Source organism: Trichoplusia ni, chromosome 17, assembly GCF_003590095.1.
Source record: "Trichoplusia ni isolate ovarian cell line Hi5 chromosome 17, tn1, whole genome shotgun sequence".
Taxonomy (NCBI): Eukaryota; Metazoa; Arthropoda; class Insecta; order Lepidoptera; family Noctuidae; genus Trichoplusia; species Trichoplusia ni.
Genome location: NC_039494.1, coordinates 1022122 through 1033464, shown reverse-complemented (window position 1 = coordinate 1033464; position 11343 = coordinate 1022122). Strand labels below are relative to the sequence as shown.

Here is an 11343-nt window from a genome sequence, read left to right as displayed (position 1 = left end):
ATTATACCTACCTATACCTGAATGTGTAGTTTTTTTGTGTATATAAAAATAAATCTGGATTATAAGATTAAAATGTAGGCGTGGCTACATAGTGTATATGTACTGTTTATTTTATGATTCTACTTATGTTTGACAAGATTATACGTTAATTTAGCAATGCGTTGATAATTAGTTTTGTGTCAGGTTGTGATTATTAATGTACCTACGTGTGTTCAATCTTCTGGGACTTTGACACAATAATACACTGGAACCTGGGCCCCAATTCTGCTATTTAAAATGACCGATGAATGAATGAAATTTGGCTTTAAATGTCAATTTTCGTTTTATTTTAGCATTGTTTTTACAAAAAAATTGGAAATTCAGTGTGGGACGCTAAACTTAAGGTCAATACAATTATTGTATTACCAAAATGCTTAAGAGAATAGGAATAATTTAAAATTTAATCAATAAAATTGCAATTCATTAATCCGGCATTGTAAAATAGCAGAATCGGGGCCCTGGGAACTGTTCTAAATTTAAGTTTGTCTCTGAGAATGTAGTTTAACGTAAGTACGTTTAAGTTATTGTTACGATTTCCAAAAAACGGTGTAGCTTATGTGTATGTAGCTTAAACAATGTCGCCTATTATGACGGAAGACAAATTTTCAAATGACACGAGTAGCCAATTAAGTGCGTTGCATTAATATCATCAGCTATTATTGAATGCATCGAACGTATTATTAGCGAATAATTAGTTGGGGGAAATTCGTTGAGTTGTTCAACCGTGAAACGCTTTCATTTTCTTAGGACACGGGAGACACGTGTGCGGCCGGCGGTGGAGGCGCACCCCGCTGGCTCGCGGCTTCATGATCGTGCAGTAATGCGCCCTCGTTCAGTCCACCATCGAACACCTTTCGTGGTTAACGTTCTCGTACAATGTAAATAGTGCGTCGCAAGTAAACGGTAACAGTGATTTGTACAACATGTTTAACAAGAGACTCTGTTTTGCGTTAATAACATTATTAGTTATTAGTAATGTTGTCTACAGTAAAAAAACTAAAAAAAATAAGAGACCAAAAGACCAAGATGAGTCTACAACACTACAACCAAATGTTGTCGCCTACTCTACTTTCGGATTTAATGATGTTGGTGCTTACGACGGGTTTGTGCCGACATCGCCAGATTACGCCAGCTTTCTCAGTGGCGTCAATCAAGAATCTACGACAAGATTATATGCTCCTGCATTTCCCAGCTCCTTAGATTCTACTGGATTTAGTGGAAATTTTGGTTCGCAGTCAGGTGACGCACAATTCTTTGGTGGGAATGAAGATATGGGGCAACCTGGTATGTTACAATATACATCTAGTTCAATGAATTTTTTCAACAACCCTAATTTTGGTGCAGCAGGCGAACAAAATAAAAATGTTGAAAGTGAAGATACAAACGGTAAAAATGCAGAAGATTCAGATGCACCAGTTTATGGAACCAAAATTTCTCGAAACAAGTACAGATCTGGCAATGTATTTAATAACACTGAATATAATATGTTTAACGGCGGTGTTTCAACTCTGTCTAATAATAAATATTCAAACATTCACGAATCAGAAGCAACACAAGAAAGCAAACCATCATTTGCTGAGGCTCATATGAAATACCAAAATAATAACGGATTTGATCAAAATTTTGAACACCAAGAAAACGAAGATTTTGGTAGACCATCTCCTACTAATAACGGATTTAAATTTCAGAAAGTTGTCGATTTTACAAAAATAAACTATCCAACCGCTATAGACACTAGTCAGTTTTTATCAGGAAGCGTTCAATCTCTCAACCCCCAAAATTCTCTGATGACCACTCAATTCGAAAGTTCATTTTCTAATAACTTTAATTATAATAATATAAACAACAATAACCATAAGATAACGAATTCCCCGCCAAAACAGAAAGATCATTATAATATAAAAGACAATGAAGAAAGTAGCGACAAATCTGTTGTAAAATCAAGTTCTTTCTTTGAACAAGATAACACATTAAATCATGTTAATAATAACTATAAACATAATACACACCACGGTAACAAAAATTCTGAAACAAAAAAGAAAATTAAGAAGCCTTGGTCAGCCGGTAATTATAGCAATGACTTCAAAAATTGGAAAGATGCCTCAAGTATAAAGGGTTATGGGTATTCTACTAACTTTAGTAATATGAATTTTAAATATGGTGTAAGTGAATCTAAGAATCCTTTTAACCATGACGAAATAGTACCTGCAAGCAGTAATGTAGATTTAACCAACTACCAATATCCAGAGTCAAGTTATTCAAATTTTAAGAAGTTACCAGAATTCAATGACGATGAGGACTACGCTAGTCATTCATTCAAAGATAAATTTAAAGCCAATGACTATTTTAATCAATTTAAAAATTCATTCAGTACGGTACCTACTACCACCTCGTATTGGGGAAATGCTTACAAAACATCAGACTACTCTTCCTATAAAGATCACCCGAAGAAATCTCATTTTAGCGAGACTGGAGATACTACTGTCAATATTCCAAAAAGACCTCGAAAACCAAGTTTTACAAAAACTTCAGAGAATAAACAGAACGACTGGCCTTCTGCATATCATTCAAGACCACAAAAATTGAATAAACCAACGAGTGACTGGTCCAAAGATTTATTTGATACTAGGTATAAATCTGAAGAGGATTTATTAGGCCTCAGAACTCACGATACGTCACACCCAACATATTTACCAACATACAAGCCCAGCAACAATGTTTTCGACAATGACAGCGAATTTAAAAATCTAGTTGATAAGTGGAGACAGTCCTATTTGAAGACAAAGTTCAAAGATGTTCGGGATTATGAAAGTTACGGATCTGAGATGAAACCTACACACGTGCCAATACCAAAACCATACCCGGTAAGATTGTTATTTTTAAATATTTAATGTGATTTATCATATAGGTAACAATGGTCTCTGTATAGATCGTTATGTGTTTATCTGTGCAAAAACTGCCTATGATATGATGGAATGCGGATCGGAAAAGCAGACATCTCACGTCGCGCACTAATTTCCTCGGTCTTGGTCAGTAAAATGATGCGCGCTCGTGCGCCCAAGAGAAATCATGTAATGCAATACTTTTCAGGCTATAAACAGCAAGTGATACAGTTCACAGCATATCGATGTATTAAATAAGCTTATATTGTTTATGTCTATGCGTTGGAAAACTTGCACTTGAAAGAAATGGAAATCGTTTACATCGAGTAAGTGCAGTCAGATCTATGGTTAACAAGCACTTAGGGGACAATAATGAGCTCGATGACCTCCCTAGAGTCACGCTGCATTAGTTGCCATTGTTCATAGTGAAAGCCATAATTGCTCGGCTTATTTGTAAAAAGTAGATAGGGCCCCGACATTATTGAATAATAATAAAATTACCATGCTGCATAAATATGCTCTGCGCCTAGCTGACTTATCGTGCAATATTGTTCCTATAGTCAATTAAAATTTCTTGGCTATTTTACGAATGCAATAAATGTTTGTTTGTTACAACATTATAATTTTGTATTACGAAGCAGACTAGAGTGTATAACATTTCACTAATGTATAGTCATTTAGTGCAGAACTTTTTATACAACAAGCTTGGAAAGTAAAGGAAGTACCTATATTAGGATCAACGATGTGTTTTTTAATAACCTTACGCTAGGTTATCTTACGTTCACCAATTCCCAAGATTAATGCAAAACGTTTCAGTGGAAAAAGTAAACGACATGAGTATCTATGCATAAAGTTTTCACTATATGTGTATTTTTGTTGCAAGCTTATCGCATCCTAATGGTAAAGGTGCTGGCATGAGGTCGTTCACCATAACATTGAAAACAAACCTTGTAACTGTTGCATGGCATGAATATCGTAGTATACACAATTTCACTTTTTACTATTCCTTAGATTTCTGTGCATGTAGAGCAGTAACAAATTGTTGGTATGCAAGGTCCGAAGGATAAAAGAAAGTGTGATCGTGATAAATAATACAATAGAACCAATTACCTTCACTGGCGCATCAACCAAGTGAAATGTTTGTTTGTAGCTACTCAACTCGTACGATCGATCAACTTGATTAAATTTTTATGTAGAAATAGGTAAATATTTTTAATTGGAAATAATGCAAAATGCTTGCGTGTTATGTTACTTTGGATAAAACGAAATTTCCGAAAATTTTGCCAATCTTGATATTACCGATCTGGAATTTGAAGTAATTACTAAATTAAAATCAAAATAGTTAAGTACTGTTTATATCATACCATAATTAACGATCGAAAAACCGCATAGAGAATTTCCTTTAACTCCTTAGGGTGCTATATAAAATAGGTGTAGATAGTAGTAGTAATGGCATGTGTAGAGCGACCGTGATCTTGCAGATAGAAGTTCCTCACCCGGTAATAGTTCCGGTGCCGCGTCCGTTCCCGGTGCGAGTGCCGGTATCTCGGCCGGTCGCGGTGCCCGTGCTGCGGGAGATCACCGTGCCGATCGAGAAGCCGGTGCCCTACCCCGTCTACAAAACGGTTCCCTACCCGGTAGAGAAGCTAGTCCCTGTGCCTGTCGAAAAAGAGGTTAGTGTCCTCATAAGCCCCGGATAGCAGGCCGCTGCGCACGTATCTGTGCTTGTACGTGTCAATGACAGAACATGGTGCTTTATTTTACGCAACGGTACTGCAACAACTTCGCAGTGGACAATGTTTACTAAGTACTTACATGAGGAGCTGACTAAGTAAACCACAGCAGACTTTTGTTCGGTAGGGATCCAAATTAATGTTACGACGATCAGATGGTATTCCGCATGCTAGTTATCTCACTGGTGATCTTTCCCGGAAATCTATAAAAAAATATAGCTTTACTTACACGGTTACTTATTTTCAATTATTATCTTGTTGCATGAACACTATAATTTTCAATGTAATTATAGTATAGTGCATGTAGGTAATCTACGTGATACCACGAAAGCAAATTTTAATGGAATTTAACACTTGGCTTGTAATTGCACACCAATAAACCTGTATTCTGAAAAGACTATTCTTACTTGACTATAAATTGTACTTGTTATGTTGTGGATCAGGTGGCAGTGCCAGTAGAAAAGCCATACCCAGTTCACATCCCGTACGTGCGGCCAGTGTTCCATCACACCAAGCCGGTTCACGAAGACCCAGAAAATGACCACTTTGATGGGGATGACTACATGCGGAGGCCTGATGCGAAGAGACCTACCCAGTTTAAGAAGAGACCGTATGGGTAATAATTATGCATCTTCATTTAATTTTCTGTTGGTATGAAATATAAATGTAATAATTACAGGCTGGTAACAAACTTTAAATACCCTATATTGTAGAGACTTTAACATTAAGTAGTTGAATATTTACTTTTGTTAATAATTTAGCATTTTAGTTTGATAAATTGCTTCGTCAAAATGAATTGTATGAATTAACACGCATACAGATTAAATCATATTTTGCATAATTATTCAAACTTGTGTCCAGTTACGCGTGTCGATATCGCACGAAAGGTGCAAATAAAGTTCATAGACTTATTAAGTTACAAAAAATCAAGTACTCCTAGACTTTGGTGGCATTTAATAAAGCCATTATCCTATGCGCTCGATATGTGGTTTGAGACAATGGATCGTATTTATCTTTGCATATAGCTCGCTACTGAATGGAGAGACGTGTTGTTTGTGATGAAAGATGATTATAAATGTTATTTACCAACCTTACATCTTTTTGTTCTTCAGAAACATCTGAGACAAAGAACTAGTATCTAAATGTTTCCTCTGTTCTCAGAACTCGCAACAAATCGCGTCGGCCATCTCGCGCCAGTTTCCAAGACCGCAACAGGAGGCGGTGGCCTGAACGCCGCAGGCCTTCAGGCTACACAGAACATAGGGAAAGACATCACTCGAGGCCCTCGGAGTTCCACCCACCGCCTTACAAGCATCACGAGTACGAACGCGACGAAGACGATGAAAACAGTGATTATGCCCGGTACTGCAGGAGAACCGGCAATTGTTGATTCAACAGATAAATAACACAGTGAGAAAAGACTGTTATGATAAGGATTGATAACTTTAGGTTACCTAAATACTCGATTTGTTATAAGTCCTTACAATTGCATTTGTAGATTGTTTCTTGTTTTAGCACCATATTTTTTATCTTAAATTGTTATTATGTAGAATAGTTTAAAGTAATGAGTACTTAATGTGTTCTATATAGAGTTAGTTTGGTGAAAAACCCTGCTGTGCCAAATACTCTCTCGTACCTATTTCTATTTTTGTACTCGACTGCAAATCATCATTTGTATAGTAAGTTAAGATTAAAATTATGGGATAGTAAGTAAATTTATTTGAAAAGAAAATTCACTCGTTTTATTGCTCTCGATACTTTTACTCGTGTTAATTAATAATATGATTGTAAACGATGATTTCTGTAGGCAATTACTGGTAATTGTTTCAGTGTATTTATGTGGCACATGTGTAGTTGAGGAGATCAGTCAGTTTCGCTTGGGCGCCCGCTTTTACCAACGCTTCGATAAGCAGAATGCGCCTTACGCGCTACCAAAGATAAATAATGCGACGGCAGACATTACTTACTGTTTTATGTCCGCAGATTCTTACACCAATATGTGTGTACCTATGACGCTGGAGTAGAGCAAAGTGTATTCTAGCAAAACAGAAATTTGCTTACAATACCTAATTGTAGCGTTAGACTTTTGGCATTTATTTGCAAATAAATGACGAAAAACACGCTTTTATAAATGATCCGATCATTTTCAAATCTATACTAATAAAGCTGAAGAGTTTGTTTGAACGCGCTAATCTTAGGAACTACTGGTTCAAATTGAATAATTATTTTTGTGTTGAATAGACCATTCATCGAGGCAGGTTTTAGGCTATATGTATATCATCACGCTGCGACTAATGGGAGCGATCATATATTGGAAAATGTATAATAAAATCATCAGATCATATAATAAAAACAGGGCGGGTATAAATCATAACTTATATCTCAAACCACGCGGACGAAGCCGCGGGCAACAACTAGTTATGGATAAGAGTGATAAATCAATATACTAATATTTATGAAAGCATGTTTGTTTAGATTTTTTAACTATTATTTACTGGTCATTTTTCAGTTCAAATTATTGTATTATCCTGATGATAATACAATAATTTTAACTAAAAATTACCAATAAATCCTCAATAAGTCTAAATATTGAATGAAATCTGACCCCTCGAAGTGGGTAAAAAGGACAAACAAACAAACATAAAGGTGAAGCTAATAAAAGCGTTATAGAAAAATAAGCACTTCTGTTAAATATTATGTATGTGCTTTCAATTTCGGTCAATCAAGGAAAAACTAAACAAGATTCATTTTGTAACTTCTGGAGCAGTCTATGGGTAATAAAAGGTACACAATTTGCTCATAAAAAAATCCTTATTTTAAATCGGCAGGAATTTACATCGCTGAATATCTCCGTAGGATATTATGTTACGTGTTTGTTGTAGACAAAGATGACAAAAAGTTTTGCTGATATATAGTGCAAAAATAGCGGCCTATCTGTGACTATCGCTTTATATAAAATATGTACTTAGTTCATGCCATCTTCTTTCTATGCTGCTCATATTTCCAAGATCAAATTGCAATTTCATTACATCTGATCTCCGTGGTATAGACCCACTTAATAATTTAAATAAGCCAGATATCTAGCTTTACCAATAGTTAGGTATCACACATTGCTATCAATATTTATTGAGATTTTGTAGATGGTAATGAATCTAAGCCTCTAGCCTAATCTTGTATTTCACAACACGTGTTTTCGTTGAGAAACATAATAGTTTCATTATGGTTAGTGTAATAAGCTTTTACCAGGTTTCGCCAATTGTAGAACAAAAACTCTGTCAAGATTGCTATCAATTAGCTCGTTAAGACTTTGGTTCGTGACATAAAACTGTGAGAGCAAATGTAATTATTTTATAAATACACAATGTATATACAATTAGGTACCTGCATATCTCAAGCAACGACTAATAAAGAATGGACTTTTAAACTTTGTGTAAAGAAAATGACTAATGTGAAAGATAGAGCGCTTTGTTAATGTGATTATTTATGGAATCATATACATAAAGAAATATAAATTTAAATGAACAAGCCTTAATGAAAAGAGTGAACAGTATTATTATCCCTCTTTTTAACCTGTGTAGATACGACGCTCCATTTTGTGTTTCAGTGTAATTGCTCTCAAAATTACTGTAGGAGATTAGATAATATGCACTTACTTTGGTTGAATTATTTGTCTTAATAATACTCAACACCGCATTGTTCAAGGATAGCGGTTAGGGAGCACGAATGAGAAGCTAATTGTTTAGTTGAGCTTTTTTATTTTTAAACAACATTAATTAAGACCAAATAAAAACTACAGGGATTATGTATAAAATGATGAGATAACACGATAGTGAAAACAATCACGATAGTTGCTGATAATAACTTATGCAGTACCTAACTTATATTTTGGTCAAGGTATTTAACTAGCCTCTACAAAAAAAAATCGGTTACTTTTCACTAGTCTTAGTTGACATTAAAATACCAAACTGACTCGATCGAATGTTCTATCATTAATAGTTATTTAATAGAGCTTGTTAAGTCTCAGGTCGTTAAACTGCATTTTATATAAAATAGAAATAAAGAAAAATATGTAAATCACTGATGTTCAAAGATTCGGGTATAATATTCAAATGAGTAATTAATCCTGTACTGTAAAATTAAACTGAATGAACGAAATGAAATGAAATGTCCGGTTTGAATTTAGAATAAGGTACCTTGTACCTTTGAAAGAGGCATGACTGATCAGTGCAAAACATAAACCGCGACCACAGTATTCACATATTAACTTTCTATCAATCCAGCACATAGGTATAATTGTATATTCACACTATACTTATCAATTTATAATGTGTATTTATTCAAGAAATATTCATAAACTAAGCAATTTTCATGCATCAGCTTTGTTCATTTTCCCCTACTTCTAAAAATACCTCGCAGCGCACGATGTGACTTATTTATTTATTATTAATTATTATTTTTATATAATATACTACGTATTTAGTAACTAATACTAACAAGATTATAACCTTTTTATGTGACAAATAGCTCATCACCTGCCCATAAAATCCGATGATTTATATCTACCGATGGATCTATCGCTGACATGTAAGTAATGCCATCTTTACGCGATACTATTGCTTACATACTAGGACTATAGCTATGCAATCATTACATTTTGCAAGGAAGGTCAAGGGAAAAGGGTCAAAATATAATTTACTTGCGATTCGCTGTTCGTAGCTTGTGGATACTGCATACTCGTAATTAATTAATCATCATTATTTATTTGCTTGCTTTTAATAACACTCTTCCATTACAATTATATACGTTATATAACCCGAAGTCAAAGATAAATTTTCGATCCGTTAGAGAAAAATGGCGTTAGAATAGAGCTACAAGAATCACATAGGTATACTACTTATGCAGGAAAAATATATCATAAATATTTTTGTTTAATAAACATGATCTCTAGTGGTCCTATGAGTTTATTTCTTCTATCTCAAGCACTTTTAGTTTCAGGTAGGTTCGTTGTTCTCGACGAGAGAATTACTCAAGATAGACCCTCTAGTTTTTACAGTTTATGACTACACAATAATTCGGATTATTTCCCGGATTTTCTTGATTGCTAACCTGTGATAATTGTGCTTGTGTAACATCTTTTATTGTTTTAAGAAATTTTCTTATGTGCCACCTTCGAGTCAAGTACCTTCATGTACATTATCTATACCTAGAACGTCGAATTTCATCCTCAATATTTAAATGAATTCGAAAGATAACAATGAAACTAATTGGTGTATGTGCCCCTATAGCAACACTTCCAATGACAATGATGCGAATGAGTGAGTAACTTAATAAATTCCTAAACATGCTGGGTGCTCACTTCCCACAAGCAATAACAACTCAAAACTCAACTCAAAAATTCAAAAAACAGGTGTTGTTATTACGATGATAATCTTATTCAGAAAGAAGGGCCCCATTTTGCTATTTACAAGGGCCGATGAATTAATGAAATTTGGCTTGAAATGTCAATTTTCGTATTCATTTAAGCTTATTCTACACAATAATTAGAAATTAAGTAAGGGGTGGAGCACTCACGGTCAATACAATGAATTTCCAATTATTATGTTGGCAAAATGCTTAAGAGAATAGGAATAGTTTCGAATTTAATCCAACTGCCAATCATTCATTGACTATTGAAAATAGCAGAATCGGGGCGCCGCCGCGCCGGTGTTTATTTTTGGAATTGTATATTCTCACAAAAGAATAATAAAATCTACTTCTACTTATGTAGAGCATCTATTATTTTTCAAATGCTGGAATTATAAAAAATCTAATTTATTTAACCATATTAAAAAGAGTACAGACCTACGTATTAAAAAAAACCTATCCGCAGAGTAGCGTAAATTGAATTACCTAGTAATTGTGATTATAATAAATTTTCCCGATCTATTTATAATAATTTTACCTAACCTATAATAACCTATGATAGTCCTGAAAACTAATAAATCATTACAACTAGGTAACCACCTATGAATTAATTTGTTACTTTAGGGAAATATTGAAAACTGTGCTTATTAACTTATTTTATGTCCAAGGGTCGGACAATGTGTTTAATGCATCAAAAGGTAAATACAGTTAAACAAAGCCTTATTTACTTATCTTCATTTTCAAACAATGAACAAATCAAGTTTACCGTTTAAAGTCAAGTACCAAAATGAGATAAATATGACTTCGGTGACTTTGTATGACGACGAACAAAAATATTTTTTCGATCTCGATTGGGAAAATGTGGTTGAAAAATATTCCTATTAAGCAATTTTGTATCAATATTTGCGAAATAAGTTGTCTTTTTCGTTTCCTTATGAGACTTTAAAAAGTTGGCTGACAATTTGGAAATCTACTTTATTGCAGTCGTATGAAAAATATATTTTTTGGAGGTATAAACTGTAGAAAGGAGAGGAAATAAAAGTTTAATTTAACGTAGGAGAAAGGAGTAAATAACAACTTACATTAAAGATAGGTACGTTTAACAAGTCACTAATAAAATATTTAACATCTCACAACCCACTATTCATGTTTATTGTAGAGCACGTCTAACTATAAATTTAATTTAATTTAAAAAACAATTGACGCCAAGTCTTAGAATCAAAAGGTTAATTGCCGGGCTACCGTTCTAAGAATACCAGTATTCAGTACCTACTCGCGCAATTTTT

The 11343-nt window shown here is 34.2% G+C and overlaps 1 protein-coding gene and 1 long non-coding RNA gene across 3 annotated transcripts; one reads left to right on the top strand and one right to left on the bottom strand.

Annotated features, from left to right (window-relative positions):
* Positions 1 to 474: 474 nt before the first annotated feature.
* LOC113502392 (putative uncharacterized protein DDB_G0282133) lies at positions 475 to 6386 on the top strand. 2 transcript variants are annotated; one of them, XM_026883946.1, is made up of 4 exons: positions 475 to 2903; positions 4403 to 4594; positions 5098 to 5270; positions 5816 to 6386. In XM_026883946.1, exons 1-4 carry the CDS (start codon positions 963 to 965, stop codon positions 6042 to 6044), a joined length of 2535 nt encoding a protein of 844 aa, XP_026739747.1. In that variant the 5' UTR covers positions 475 to 962; the 3' UTR covers positions 6045 to 6386. The 2 variants fall into 2 exon arrangements, with proteins under 2 accessions (XP_026739747.1, XP_026739748.1); XM_026883947.1 differs by lacking the exon at positions 4403 to 4594.
* On the bottom strand, positions 2926 to 5194 carry LOC113502393. The gene is made up of 3 exons (XR_003401354.1): positions 5125 to 5194; positions 4737 to 4857; positions 2926 to 4224 (listed from the first exon to the last, which is right to left on the bottom strand). It is a non-coding gene; the product is annotated as an uncharacterized LOC113502393 (long non-coding RNA).
* Positions 6387 to 11343: the final 4957 nt, after the last annotated feature.

What these genes read in the sequence shown, in the direction of transcription:
- LOC113502392 (XM_026883946.1), top strand. Translation starts at nt 963, where the DNA reads ATGTTTAACAAGAGACTCTGTTTTGCGTTAATAACATTATTAGTTATT. An exon ending in CAATACCAAAACCATACCCG is followed by an intron (nt 2,904 to 4,402) that starts GTAAGATTGTTA and finishes GTGATCTTGCAG; the next exon opens with ATAGAAGTTCCTCACCCGGT. An exon ending in TTTAAGAAGAGACCGTATGG is followed by an intron (nt 5,271 to 5,815) that starts GTAATAATTATG and finishes CTCTGTTCTCAG; the next exon opens with AACTCGCAACAAATCGCGTC.